Consider the following 15,861-nt stretch of genomic DNA (forward strand, 5'->3'; position numbering starts at 1 on the left):
TTTTAATTTCACCTTACTTAATTGTAAGACCAGTGTCCTACTGTGAACACTTGGTGATTCTAATGTAAACTAAGTTCATTTGTTTGACGTTGTTTGTTGTGCACTTATCTACACATTCAAAAATAACTTTGGGGATATGATCTAGTCATTAGCGATGCAGACTGACATCACAGTAAGTGACACTTTAATTAATGATTTTCATCATATTTGGTCACAAAAAGGTATATCACTTTTCAATAAACTTTTTTTTTTTTTTACCATACAACACATATTTTATTCCAAAGTGAAAAATATGATTAAAAAAAATGTCTACATTATGGCTTCAGGCATATGATGTTTCAAGTTGGAGAACACAATGTGGAGGATGTCGAATTTTGAGCCATGATTGGTTAAACCCAAATAATCAAGAATGGGTGAGGAAGATAATATATTTTATAAGATACTTTAGTTTCTGTGTATCTGAGTTGTTTAATAGTATTTTGAAATATACTGTTTTTAGTCTTTATTCCATGTATTCTCTGAATGTGCCCAAAAGTTTTCCAGCAGGACTTCCTTAAAATATCAAACCTTAAGGAAAAGAACATTGTAATGAATCATATTAGGTCCTGGTTTTGGATGCCTGCCTGAGATCACTCATCATCTCCTCCTCTGCTTCTAAGGGCTGACTCCCCCACCCTCTCCAGCAAGTTCCACCAACTATGAGGGCCTTTCTTCCTCCTGTGTTGAATACAATTAATCATAATTGTATACTTTACATGCAAACTATGTTTATTTAACATCAAGATAATGTTTGCTACTTTTGTCAATATGTTTTCCCACGTCTAGATAATCATTTTCAACTGTAAAAGTCGTTTAGTTTCCTTAGTTGAGGAGATTGCACCATATTTCTTCTAATTAAAAAAAGAAGTATATAGTTGCTTTTAAGGGATTTAAATTAATGTCAGAGTTTTCAGAACCAATAAATGCTATCATTTGAGGGTCAAGTGCATGTAAATAAATAAGATAATTTTTGATTCCAAGTACTAATATTCAGTAGGGGAATGAGCCATGCACAGAACAATAACTATATAATGAAACTGAATAGAATAATTTCAATAGTTAATAAATTGCATAAAAATTAAGCAATGGTATGTGGTATCTGGAGGTAGAAGCTGTTCATTTAAGCTGTTTGGGGAAGATCTTGGGGTTGTACTGAGGATGCATCTGAGTGGTATGGCAGCAGCCAAGTGACCATACAACCTGCAAAGACCACGGAGTCATCACGGGAAGGGCAGAGGTTGGGAGATTCCCAATAAATTACTGCACATTGAAAAATTTATTTTTACCACCTTAGTAGTATAAAACCCAAACAGTCCTATAATAATCAGATGCCTTGTGTGTTTTCAATTTCTTAAGAATATAATTTATTGTAATATCTTTTATCAAACACCTTGACCTGGATCACACCCAGGACATAGAATGTTCCCTTGCTCAGAAGCTGGAAGCCCAGGTTTGTACCCTTATTGCTAATTGGCAGACTCCCCAAAACCCTTCCCTGTCACTCAAGCCTTCATCACCAGGTCCTGTGGGGTTGGATCACCTAAGGTAGGGACAGCACTGGACACTGATCATGGTGCTCTGGCTTCAACTGTGGGGGCTGCATATGACAGGGTTCATATGTCTCATGGAACTGAGAAATACTATTGATTAGGGAGCACAGCATTCACCTCCCACTTGATCAGACAGCACCACTCTGCTCAGAAGCCTACAGAGAGGGACATCAGTAATACTAGGGAAGATTTGTGTTCTGTTTCTACCTCAAATTACGGGAGAAACACTCAGCTTCCCAGTTGCTAGCTTCCCTTTCAGTGTCTTCAAGATGGAGAGTTTACATCATCCATCTAGAAGCAGCAGAATCTGGGAAAGGTTCCAAAGATTCACTCATACGCTCTTTCCACCTTGTCCACCCCAGCTTGGTGCGATGGTCCTGGGATCATCTCTGCTTAACATTTAGCAGATTGGTTGTCCTGATGACATTGCTGTTTGTGACCGTCTCAAACTTCCCTGTCTCCCATGCAAACACTAGCAGTGCCCAGCCACAAACATGTACATTAGAATTAACTAAAATTAACAATGTAGTTCCTTAGTTGTTTTCACTACATTTCAAGTGCTCAGGAGCCACATATGACATATAATGGCTACCCTTGCAAAGCATAAATCTAGACATTTTCATCATCTTAAAAAATTATTTTCATTAGTGCTCATCTAAATGGTTACACTGACACACAGTTTTATAGCTCACAGCACAAACCTCAGCAGCTGTTATTCCAGAGAATCAGGTGGTCTCAGATGCTTCCTGGCTGGTGCAGCCACTGTTTCAAGAATGAGAGGAATGAAGCTGAGTAGACACATCCAGACCAGGGGCCCTCTACTCCCCAGCCTAGCCCTCCACTGTGCCCTCCAGGGCCCCTCACAACCTCACTATCTCTTTTCCAGAACCACATCATTGGCATCTCACATGGATCACAGACTCTAGCTCCGAATTTTTTTTGTGATCATCTTTTCTGAACACACCTTATCCTCAACAAGGTGACTGGTTTATTGAGGAGAGGAATCATTTTGTGTTCCCTATAGAATGCAGCCTATTGATGGACGTAATAAAATCAACTCCATGAAAACCAATGAAAAAACTCAATCAAGTCTTATTAGAAAGCAGCATCTAAAATTCTATTTGATATTTTGTCATAAGCCTGCCATTGAAGGGTAAGTCAAAAACCTTGCCATTGGACAAACCCCATAATAAACATAAGATAGGAAGTCTGATCTTAGAAATAGTGAAATTAAGGGTGGTATTGTTCCAGTATCAGCAGGCTGCCCCCAAGGTGGGATGGGGTCTCATGTGTGACCTGAATCACCTGGGAGGAGCTGCCAGTGTGCTGAGTGGTGGGAAAACGCCCTCTGTGCTCTGAGACTGGAAGCCTCGCCTTGTCCTTCCTACTGCCTTGACTGTATCCTCAAAGTGCTCCTGCTATGAACTGAATTTTGATTCACAAATTCATACTTTGAATCTCCAAACTCCAATATTACTGTACTTAGACATAGAGGTTATGAAGAGGAAATTAGGATCAAATGAGGTCAAAACAATGGGGTTTTGACTTAATAGGATTTGTATTCTAATAGAAAAGAAATATCATTGAGCTGTTCTTTAACCCCTCACCAGCCTCCAAGCATGCACCGAGGAAAGCATGCACTTGCTTCTCCTACACAGGCCCCAGCACATTGCTGAACCCATGAGAGGATGTACCCAGAGAGGACATCTGGAAACAAGAAACAGGGCTCTCATCAGAAAGCAAATCCTTCTGGACCTTGGTCTTGAAACTTCCAGGCTTCTAATACATTCACAATACATGTCTAATAAGTTAGTAATAAATGTCTGTGGTTGAAGCCATCCAGCTCAGGGTATGTTGGTGTGGCAGTCCCAATAGACTCATCCACTATTGCCACCTTCTCTGAGCAGGATCAGCCTCAGGAGGCACCTTGTGGACTTTGGCACCCAGCTTTTCTCCTCTTGTTCTTGCTGTTCTGACTGCCTGGTGAGGAAGGGGAAGTCAGGCTTCAGCCTCAGATAGTTTGTATGAAATATGAACTTTCCTTGATGATGAAGTTGTTAGCCTGTTTTTCCTTCTGATCAGAATTGCACCAAGTTGGATGAACTACAAGCCTGGTATTAATATTTGGGGGTCTGCATGTCTGTTCCCCTACTTGGATGACAGTGAGCATGTGATGTGGATGCTATCTTCATCCCCCTCCATGTGTCTCAGGTGAGGGGCTTACTGTCACCTGCAGAGCTGGCCAGAGTATAAAGAACATCCTAGCCTGGCACCAGCAGAACCTGGGCCTGGCTCTGAGCTCCTGCTGGCTCCTGCTGGCTCCTGCTACCCTCCTGGACATGATTCCTGCCTGGATCAGGGACAGTGGGTGTGAACAGATGTTACTCTGGCCATCAGCAACCAAGATGCCTTCAGAAGTAGGTTTTTACTCCACCTGTCCTTGTCCTGCACAAATCTTCCCTAGTAACAGCTCTGCACAGGGGCTGCTAAGGGTCTGAAACGTTATCAGGGGAACAGGCTGGGGGATACCTCTGAATTCACATCCTCTCTTTGCCTCACACCCCCTTCCCACCACCTCTATGGGCACCTCTAGTGTATTTTGTGGGCATCACTGCATGGAGCATGTCCGGATGTTTTCTCCCACCTCCTACTCCGAATTCATGATGAAAATTCATCCCCACTTCAGACATGGGCTATCCATGCCTTGTTTCTCTTACATACATGCCCCAGCACATTGCAGAACCCTAGTTCTGACCCCACTCCATGAATCTTTGTGGAAGGGTCATGGTTGCCAAGTTGTGGTTATTGGAGACCAGAAAATAAAATGGCAACTATTGAGAAGCTTGTATGTGAGGCAGACATAGGCTGTTGTCAACAGAGTCCCAGCAGCTGGTGAGCCATGAAAGATGGGCAGAGGGGAAGTTGGGAATGAGTCATGGAGGGTCTTCATCCTGTGACCATGCAGCCTCTGAGCCACATGTGTTGCTTCGTTTGACAGAAATGACCAGAAGAGGACTTGTCTATGCTGAGCTCTGGGGACAAAACCTCCTTCCATTCAGGAGCCAGACTTACTATGCATCTCCTGGACATCTGCTGCTCTGTGATTCCACAGACCCCCTCAGGTCACTCATGATCCTCAGCAATGGGCAGTTCACTGCTCTCTGCCCAGGGGGATATCGAAGAGAGTCCTGAGCTTTATGACCCTCAGGCCCTGGAGTGAGGAGGGGCCGTGAAGTGGTGCACCCAGTGCTCATTTTTAATGTTCACATTCAATTTATTAAAGTTTAAAACTATACCTTATACTACCAACCAAAATTATATCTCTTTATATATGAACATGTACCACATATTTATTCGTAAATAGATACCTAGAATATTCAAATATATAAATACAAGTTATTTCTAAAATATATGTATTCAATATGTAAAATTTATATTAGAAATTCTTATTACAGATACACATAATGTTATGTTTATTTGTGTAGCAGGTGTTTCTTTTCTTTCCAAGCAGAACAGAGTCTGGCTGAGTAAAGACTTTGAGGACATTTGCTAACCCTCCCTCTTTGACTCCAACAGAGTCAAAGTCATTCAGGACCCTGGAGCCCAGGAAAAGTCTCTGACACATTCACTCTTGCTGGGCTGCAGGATATATGCTTAATGCAGCTCCTCTGAATTTGTGAGCAGTTTCCTTCCCTCAAGCCCCTGCCAGGCAGCCCTGTGGCCAGGGCCTGTGGTTCCTCCCAGGTCCTCATCCCTTGGCTCAGGAGAGCAGATGCTTCCCCCACAGTGCTGGACCTGTGCCTGGCAGCTCTGAGGCACTGCCAGCCTGACTTTAGCCCTGGGCTAAGGACCCTATTCCAAATGTCTCCTCATTTATTGCAGTACCTGAAAGTCTATCTTGTTCTTAAACTCAAAGTCTATATTTCCACAATTGCTAAAGTTAGCATTTGCCACCTGGAAAATTAGACATGTGAATTCATTGTCATTCTCAGAGCTCGGCCTCTTCCAGCCCCACCAGATAAAGTTGCCCATATCTTCTCTTCTCTCCACACAACTTTACTTAGAATTACAGTGAAATGTAACATGCGGTAAAACTCTTATCACCTGCACAGAAACCATCCTCTTCCCGTTTGGTGCCTAGGACACCAGCTCTATCCTGCTGGGCATGGTGAGGACAGTGAGCCTCTCCCAGCCTGGGACAGGAGCAGGGATTAAGAGAACATGTGATTAGCTCCACAATGCAATGTCAGGGGAGTGAAGGAGGGGCAGGGACTCTGGGAAGAATTTGATCCTTCCTAAGAAGATGGAAGGTAAAGAGCTTTGCTTCACCTTCTGAAATCAATCACTTTATTTTAGATTTGGGAACAGGGACACATGTTTCATCGCCCTGACTCCTTCCACATCTCCTCTTTCTCTTACAATAGCTCTGACTCAGTCTGTCCCTCACAGATTGTGTCCTGAAAATCTAATTTCCCTCCTAATATGAAAACAAACCAATGAACAAAACCCTCTTTCTCCTATCACGTGCTGTGAGATCTGACCCCTAAACTCTGTGACACCCAGATCGTATAAGAGATAATCGTGGGACTTTATCCAAGATATTTTCTAGCTAAAAAGAATTCTCACGCTAGCTTTTCTCTCGGAGAAATTTTCTCTGTCTCTTGTCAAAACCGACACCAGAAGACAAGGTGGAAATATTTCCAAGAACAGAGGACAACCATGCGCTCAGTGAGGTGAAAGACATCTCTTCCCCTTGCATTAGTTTCCAAAGCTGCCATTTACATTACCACAGTCTTATTGGCTTCACACAACATAAATGTATTACCCTATAGTTCTGGAGGTCAGAAGTCTCACTGAATTAATGCTAAGGTGTCAGTAGGTCTGTAATCCTTCTGGATGCTCCAGAGGAGAGAACTGTATTCTCTGCTTTTTATCTTCCAGGTGCTCCCACATTTCTGGTTCCATGGCCCCTCCCTTCCTCAAGCCACATCCTTCCCCATTGTCCCAGCTCCTCTCTGACTGCGAGCCTGCTCTTTTATTTTAATGACCTTTGTGATTGTATTGATTTCATCTGGATAACCAGGTTGCTTATTCGCAAAGTCCTTAACTTACATCTGTCAAGTTCTTTTTTGCTATATAATGTAGAATTGTTATGATACCACTCCAATGACTGGAGGAACACCAGGGTTCTCAGTCTCACTCCTGTTTGTTTAAAACAACACGACACGTGTGAAGTTGTTTTAAGGAGCGAAAAGTTTAATACGCAAGAAGGAAGGAAGAAGAAAAGAGTTCCCCCATACAGAGACAGAGGGAGGGGGGATTCGAACAGAGAGAAAATTCCATGTGCGGCGGAAAAGTGGCTGTTTATATGAGGAGGCTGAAGGAGGTGGTGTCTGATTTGCATAGGGCTTAGGTGTTTGGTATGACCAGGCATGTCATTCATGTAGCCTGAGAAAAACCTGGCCCTCCCACCCTAGCGTTTTAATATGCAAATGCAGGGTGTCATAATGTTCTACACACATGGGGATATGTGGGGGCAGCCATGTTGCTAGGCACATGTTGGGGCAAGGAAGAAGAAGGTGGGAATCGCCATGTTTGACTGGACTCAGTTTCTAATGGCCGATATTTGTATATCAAAGCTTGCCAGCCCAGCTCTAAGAACCAGGGCTTTCCTGCCAGACAAGAAACGTTTCTGGAGCTGCTTTAAAAGAAACAAAACTTTCCCAAGGACACCTTTTCCTCTCTATCTAAAATAATTTCTTAAAAACTCCTATAACACTTGGGTTCCAGAGACAAGGACATGGACATCTTTTGGGGTGGGGACATTATTCATTCTACCGCCATAAACGTATTCCCCAAAATTGTCCTTCTCTAAACTAAAATTTAAAAAATCACAAAGTACTTTTATGAAACAAGAAAGTTGGACAAAATCTCAGACTCAGCTTCCTCTAACTTGTGAGTTTTAACTGTTGGAGTAAGCTCACTCCTCTGTCTCTACTGTAGACTTACGGATGTATAGATAGTTTTAGAGGATTTTTAAATTTTGTGACCCAGTGTAAATAAAACAGAATCTGAGACAGGTCTCAATCAAGTTATAGGTTTATTTTGCCAAAGAAAAGGCTTATGGCCTGTGACACAGGCTTATGGGGTCCTGCAAACTTGTGCCCAAGGTATTTGGGTTACACATTGGTTTTATAAACTTTAGGGAGACACAGAAATCACAGGCAAAGACAAAGCAGCGGGAAGGTTTGTGCACAGGCTACAGCACTGTGATTTGGCTCCCCTAGTCAGGCATCAGTAAAATTTTATGGAGCCCTGGGCTGCAGCCCACTGATGCTGATGTAGTTGGATCCACTTCCCCTGCTACTGAGCCCGGCTGGGACATTTTTGGGCACATTAGAGATGTGAGATATAACGAGTGCAAATCCCTGTCCAGTTTCATCTGGATCCAGCTGATTTCTCCATGTACATGAGCAATTGCTTGATAAGAGACTGAGTGTCTCTTTCCTAAAGATGTTAACAGGGAGGCTCATGTCTGGGTCAGGATGATATCCCCAGTCACTGATAAAATGTAAAAGAGCAAAGTGGCATTGATGGTGCGTGGCTTGGACATCCTGCATGCAGTGGCCACCCTCACTAAAAGAGATGAACTTTGGGAAATAATACTCAATGGCAGAAAAGAAGGTAGACTATGGAGGAGCCCAAAACAAGAATAAGGTGCAGCCCATTTAGTCTCTGGGTATTATAGAGACCGGTAGCTCTTGAAAATGGTTGATCTGTGAGCGCTGCGTGCATTGAGGGAACACGATATCAATTTAGTGTATCTGAAGTAAATTGCTTGATCTTATACTGGTAAGAATAATGGCATAACACCATTACCTAATACTTACAAATATACATTGCATTATGTCAATAAGATTTATTTGTAACATTTTTAGAAAGAAACAATGATAAACTCACAGAAATTTTGCAAGTATAGCTCACTTACCCCCTTCACTAACTGTAATCATAGGAGAGTCTTTTGAATCCTACCATCTAAAGTTTTACTATGTGTTTCCTACAAACATGACTATTCTCCTAAATAATCCCCATACACCAATGAAACACATTACTCCATCGATTTCTGAGGAATATTTCAAACTGTCAAAAAAAAAAAAAAAAAAAAAAAAAACCTAAAAACTGTCTCTCATAACAAAATAGTCCCCAGTGGAAACACATTCTCTGCCGACATATTTGTGCTACCCTGCTCTTACCTGGGACACCTGGGGACACTGAGCAGGTGCTGAGTTACTGACATGAGCCAGCCTTGCAGCTGTGCCCAGTCTGCCCCATCTTCTGCTCATTTGCATGTTCTCAGGGCACGTCCTCCTACCCTGAAGACTTCTTAATAGGCTGGTTACACTTCGTGCAGGAGTTAGACCCAGTCTGGACGCAGCATGGACATCAGGGTCCCCGCTCAGCTTCTAGGGCTCCTGCTGCTCTGGCTCCCAGGTAAGGAAGGAGAACAGTTGGAATTTACGTGGCCCAGTGTATTCAGTACAGCCTGGCTCTTCAGGGAACTTCTCTTACAATTGTGTGGACATTTGTTTTTATGTTTCCAATCTCAGGTGCCAGATGTGACATCCAGATGACCCAGTCTCCATCCTCCCTGTCTGCATCTGTAGGAGACAGAGTCACCATCACTTGTCGGGCGAGTCAGGGCATTAGTAGCTGGTTAGCCTGGTATCAGCAGAAACCAGGGAAAGCCCCTAAGCTCCTGATCTATGCTGCATCCACTTTGCAAAGTGGGGTCCCATCAAGGTTCAGCGGCAGTGGATCTGGGACAGAATTCACTCTCACCATCAGCAGCCTGCAGCCTGAAGATTTTGCAGTTTATTACTGTCAACAGCATAATAGTTACCCTCCCACAGTGTTACACACCCTAACATAAACCCCCAAGGAGAAGATGTGTGAGGCTGGGCTGCCCCAGCTGCTCCTCCTGATGCCTCCATGGGCTGAGAGTGTTCCTCAGATGCAGCCACACTCTGATGGTGTTGGTAGAGGAGGATATGAAGTCACCTCTGCATCCCAATTTCTTTTTCTTTTCTCAGCCCCAGCTGCACAGACATTGCAATGCCTCTGCTGATTTACTAAAGACAGAGATCATGACACATGAGGAGTCTAGTTTATGGCTTCAGTTGGAATTCATATAACACAGAAGAAGCCACTATAGATATTCTAAGCAGGAATTGTCTTAATACAGAGAATTACAGTCTAAACTACTGAAGTCTAAATAAAATGGAGAGATGAATCTCTAAATTTAATGTTTTGCTTGCAAAGAAGTATTTGCCATATGGGACATACAGGAAAACTCAATGGTCTTCAGTATGGTGGAAGAACACGAGAATGTTAGCGTTTTATGAAAAAGGGAAAATATTACCTATTGCTCTTTGAGAAAGTTCATTGGCACAAGGAAGGGTTGGGAGCTGGCAAGCTCAGACTGGTAAGTGGTGGTGGACAAAGTGAATCCTAGAATAATATCAAATCATCTCAGAAGTTGTGGGTAAATTTGATTTCAGGTTACAATAAGCCAGAGCAGTGAAGCTTGCAGAGAACTTTGTTATTGAAATGCCAGGGATTTGGTGTAGATCCTGCTGCTCAGCACACAGAAAGCCAGTCACTAAGACAACAAGTATTGCCAAGAACAGGCTTTAATCAGGTGCTGCAGCCAAGGAGATGGGACACCATTCATAAATGTATGTCCGGGAGAAACTAAAGTTAGAGGTTTATAGAGCAGGGAAGAAACGTGGGAAAACAGGAAATAGGGAGGGGTAAGGAAAATAATTTGGTCAACAGGAAGCAGGAGGTCAGTTAGTCAATCATAATGGGCTAAGGATCTCACTGTCCTTATTCAGTGATATGTAAGTTTCAGCTCCTTGATGGTATCTGGAGGCCTGATGGTTGGCTTTTTGAAAAAAGAACTCAGATAAGACAAATCTAACTATCTTGATTTTAAGACTGGAGGGGTCAATTTCTACATTTATTCAAAAATCCATAAACATTGGTTCCATGGGATAATACGCCTATTTCAATTGCATTCTAGAAACAACATTTTGCACCCTGAGTGCCTTTCCTCCTGGTTTCTTGGCTCTGTTGGCTATGACAAGAATTACCCAATTCCTATGATTAACTTTCCCACTACAACCTTTCAAAGCCAAGGATATAGTAGTCATGAAGAAGATATTAGAAGCAGGAGTCTCTGGTGCTCCCTCAGAAAATAGAATGCATCTGCCCTTAATTATGGGCTTTCTAACCACGAGGTCCTCAATTCTGTGTGGAAGTGTAAGGGTGGGTGTGCTGATGCTGACAGCTTCCTATAGCATCTTTCCAGATGTTTCTCCAGTCCTAACCTCTGTCCCTAGGTCTGTCTTAAGTACCAGTGGAGAATATTGAGTCATTCTTTTCTGACTTTCAAATCTCATGGGAGGACCTCTTATTGGGCAACTCCATAGGACAAGAGAGAGACAAAAAGGGACATTTATATAAGTTAAAATGTTTTCTTCCCCAATGAGGCCATTAAAAAAATATATTTAAAGCCACATGTTGAGAACACATCCAGCTTTATTTTCCTCTTCATGCAAATTTACGTTTTCAAATATTTTCAACGTTATAAAGGTTGAAAGCATAATTATTTGTCCATGGAATGATCAAACACCTTTTTAATTAAATGGAGTTAACATTTTCTTGAAAATTTGTACTCACTAAAGTAAAGGAATATATTTAAAATGTGTGAAACCAAGTTAGAAATTATTGGGCTTAAATTCAACTGTGCAGTTTGGTTTGGGATGTTGTTGACTGCTGAGACCTGCCACAAGAATCTTGTGTCATGTGTACTCGCTGCTGTTCAGCCTTGTCCTCAGAAAATTGATATCTATAGACTGAAGGCAAGCTCAGTGCCCTTCAGAGAAACCACTCAGCTGAGCCCTTCCTTGATCAGCCAGATGATTGAGAACATGAACATCTATGTACATGAAAACAAATGTTTCCTGTTATCACCCACTGAGTTGTGTATTTAACCAGTTACCAATCATTAATGCATGAAAGCTTCTTAATACAGTATTTATACCTCTACCTATATATACACAAATATATTTTCTTAAATTGGTGGTAAAATGTGAACATTTAGTAATGAAATTATGAAGTTATTAAGGGAAAATAGAAGTCAAAATTAAAACTAATTAGTATTTCAGTATAAAAAATTAAAATTTACTTTATGGAAAAATGTGCATATATGTATATAATATACATAGAAGTGAAAATACATTTATTTGATAAAATATTGGCTACAAATATATATAGTATTCATATACATTTAAATAATCTTTGTTACGTTCCATACAAAAATGGCATTGTGCACCACATATAGTTGATGCTCTTGCTAAGAAAATTTCTTTGTATTCTTTATTTTAAAACTCTACCAAATGCTTGCCATTACCTATAATATTTTTCCAACCAAGTAGAGTTCCCAGGTTAGGACTACAACAAATTTTGACTAACATTGAATGTTAACCATTGCATCCTATGAAAGTCTCCATTTTGTTCATGTTCACAACGATGATATGCCAAATAGAGTTCTCACAACAATGGATGCTGGATGGAGTCACATCAGTGCCATTGTCAGGGAAGCCCTGGAAATGTAAAAACCATAACAGTGGGTAAATTGCAAGGATTACATCTGATGATCACAGTGCCAAGAGAACAGCAATTTAATCATATTGGCTGTTGGTTTTCACAGATCATCAGGCCTCAAAACAAATGTAACAGGATGATTGCAGACAAAGCCATTCTGGATGAGCTATGACTAGACATTTAAAAATGAGCCATAATCAAAGAAAATGCTTTCCAACTGGATATTAATTGAAATGCCGTTAGTAAGCAGGGGCTTTTAATAATGAGGATGATCCAACACTTGGACTTCAGTCAGTCACCTTTCCCAGCTTTCTTAGGGAGTATCATGAACCAATGTTGTGGAGGTCCCAGTGGGGACTCAATAATATGAGTTGCAACTAACTGAGACTTACAGGGCTACTGGCTCCTATAATTACCTAATTTGCCAAGAAGAACCCTTAACATTGTATGACACATCAGGGCTGAGACTAACAGCTGGTATCAGGTGATTCTAGTGGACCTCATGTAACATGAGGAGGGCAGTGGTTATTTTCCTACATATGAATTTGCCTTTCTTTTCGGTTATGTTTCTGTATAAAATATTCCTTGAGGATTTTCCAAGTGCTTTTATCAGTGTCAGGAAATTCATCCATAATATGGATTTGGATCAAGCAAGCTGTTTACCTCAAAAAATAAGTGAAGCAAAGTGTAGCTCATGCTCTTGTAATGTGCACAGGTGCAGCTTTCCCTATAGACAAGGAAAAACTCATTATTAGTCAAGCGAAGCTGGCACACAAACCCTTGTGCTGTTGAATTGCTATGCCTTCAGAAGTGGTGGAGGCTCTGAAACACTCACGGGGATTGGTGCTTTTACTCTCATAAACAGAATATTTTTATCTTGAAAATGAGCTGTAGACTCATCATTGTTATGCCAACTGAACACCTTGAAATACTCGATTTCTATTTTCTCAGGGCTGTGGTTTTCTGGTTGACAGTTGACGGTTCTTTTTTTTTTTTTTTAAGATGGAGTCTTGCTCTGCTGCCAGCCTGGAGAGTATTAGCACCATCTCGGCTCATTTCAATCTTTGCCTCCCGGGTTCAAGCTTTTCTCCTGCCTCAGGCTACCAAGTAGCTGTCACTACAGGTGTACGCCATCACACCCAGCTAATTTTTGTATGTTTAGTAGAGACATGGTTTTACCATATGGACTAGGATGGTCTCGATCTCTTGATCTCATGATCCGCCCACCTCTGCCTCCCAAAGAGCTGGGATTACACATGTGAGCCACGACGCTGGCCTGGTTGATGGTTCTTAATCCAAAGAGTTGACATAACAATTATTCCATTAAATTGGAAGAAATGATATGATAAGCATGTGACCATTTAGACTTCATACAATACAGGACAAATTGTCTACAAAGGGTTTTAGAGTGTGTGCTGGGGCCATAGATCGAGTCTATATAAAGCAAGAGTAAACATAATTGATTTTACATATTTTAGAGAGGAAGTACAGAAAATATGGACTCTAGGGGACCTTCTGGAATGTTTGTATTTATTGTCATTTCTACTGGTAAAACTCAGAGAAGATTTCAACAGTCATCAGGATGAAGTTCTAGGGATCACAGACATATGAAACATTATCTGCACTTGGATCCCCAGTGAGGCAAAGGGAAGATAAAACGCATAGTGGAATATGGAGGGGTAAACACCAGGGACAGCCTCCTGGTCAGCTTAAACGTTGAAAAATGTATTTATTTTTCTATATAGTTTTATCACTGAATCGGTTGGATCTCAGAAAAGCAGTTATGTCTGGTTAGGCAGAAAGGTGTTTATTATCATAAATTAAATGGATCGAAAACATTTGGGGAAACCAGAGTGGAAGCTCAGGCAACTCCAAGTACTCCTTTTGCTATTCCTTGACCCTGCCCACCCTGTGTTTTCCACAGTGAAGGAAGACACACTCATGTTGATAGAAATGTGGCAAGTGAAGATATAGTGATAGAAATGTGGCAAGTGCCCACAGGACTGTGCTGCCTGGCTGTGATCCAGTTCAGGAAAATGAGCACATTTGAGTGAGATCAGGCACTTTCCCTCCCTCATCTCAATCATAAACCATGGTGTAGTAACACAGCTAATGGGCATTCTTCACCACATCTGGGTCTTAGGACGCCAAGGACATGAAGGGTAGCCTTTCCAGATGCTACCATAGAAAAAGTATTGCTAGAAACTAGAGAATAAAATAAATATGAAAGAAGCTGTTGACAATAATGAAATGAGTTATTCATATATGTGTTAAATAATTTAATCTTTTCTATACACCCTTTCTTTAGAAAAAACCAAAGTGCTATTTTTAGCCACCTTTACAATTTAGACCACAAATTAAATAATAAGTAAACAAATTAATGGCTCATGAGACAAGAACATTTTTTCTTAGATGGCATTGGGCTGAACAGATTGGAGTTTCCCCACATTTTGGTGAGGACAATGTTATGTGGGTACCATGATGTTCTTTGTAAAGAAAATCTTTACGTTAGATTGTAGCATGCTGCAGTTGATACTAGTAATGCCTGGAAATTGAAGTGTAGAAAGATGTGTATTTATAATATAAAGCCACAGGATGCACTTGGGCAGAAATAACCCCTATACCCATGAAAACAGATGAATCTACATGAGACTGAAATGAAGATGTAATCAACACAGGCAGGGCTGCAGAGAAAGGGGTCAGGTCTCTAGCAGTGGATAGCAGAACTGCTGTCCTTCTGGAAACAGTGGTAAGAAGTGCTGCTTTCTTTTCTGCAGGAGACAGCTCGAATGTGGGGTTTCAGGCAGCAGGAGCTCCTCCCCAGCCTGCGCTCCAACTGCCATTCTTGGAATTGTTCTAGTGTCTTTGCCTGGAGCCTGTTCCTTATGGCCTTTCAACAATTTGTAAGGAATTTAATATCTCTAGTAAATCCCTTTATGTGTCATGGATTTGACATTTCCAACAGAGAATATACACAGTCCACAGGGCCATCATTCACTCCCTCCTTTTTTCTTGCTAAATATAATGCTTTCCAGGTGGACCTGCCAGAGGAAGCCAACGTGAACAATCCATGTCACCAAAAATGCAAGACAAATAAGCTCGGCAAAACCACTGGGTTCTCATGTATCTGCACTGTCCCCTGGTACAAAATGGAAGAGAGTAAAATTCTTAGCTCCACCATCAGAGAGATGGCCTAGTGTGACCTCCTCAGTATAGTAAGTCAGTATTTATAGACATTTAAACACTGACACTTTTAACACCAACATACAGGCAAAAGAAAAATAATAAATTGGACTACATAAAAATTTAAAATGTGCATCAAAATACAAAATCAACCCAGGGAAATTGCAACATGTGGAATAGAAGAAAATATTTGTGAATCATATATCTGATGGGGGTTAATAATATCTATTGTACAAACATAGGTCCTACCTGTCAACAATAAAAATAAAAAGTACATGAATAGACATTTCCCTAAAGAAGACTATTTAGAGATAATTAGATAACTAGCATAGAAAAAGATGTTCAATATTATTAATCCTTAGAAAAATAAAAAGAAACCCCACTTGACACCTATTAGGAGTTTTTTTTTTTTTTTTTTTTT

General features: G+C 41.1%; 1 long non-coding RNA gene and 1 gene segment (V, D, J or C); one reads left to right on the forward strand and one right to left on the reverse strand.

Annotated features, from left to right (window-relative positions):
• Positions 1-8,967: 8,967 nt before the first annotated feature.
• Positions 8,968-9,519, forward strand: LOC108515593 (Ig heavy chain V-I region 5-like). The segment is given in 2 exon segments: positions 8,968-9,080; positions 9,197-9,519. Coding segments are annotated over 2 exon segments (378 nt in total).
• Positions 9,520-12,020: 2,501 nt separating this feature from the next.
• The window catches only part of LOC108515617 (uncharacterized), a 20,454-nt gene continuing 16,613 nt past the window's right edge, over positions 12,021-15,861 (reverse strand). Inside the window, exon 3 of the long non-coding RNA XR_001881578.1 lies at positions 12,021-12,256. This is a non-coding gene — a long non-coding RNA (uncharacterized LOC108515617). The remainder of the gene's footprint in view (positions 12,257-15,861) is intronic.

The sequence above is a fragment of the Rhinopithecus bieti genome, unplaced genomic scaffold (genome assembly GCF_001698545.2).
Source record: "Rhinopithecus bieti isolate Rb0 unplaced genomic scaffold, ASM169854v2 scaffold_2476, whole genome shotgun sequence".
NCBI classification, from domain to species: domain Eukaryota; kingdom Metazoa; phylum Chordata; class Mammalia; order Primates; family Cercopithecidae; genus Rhinopithecus; species Rhinopithecus bieti.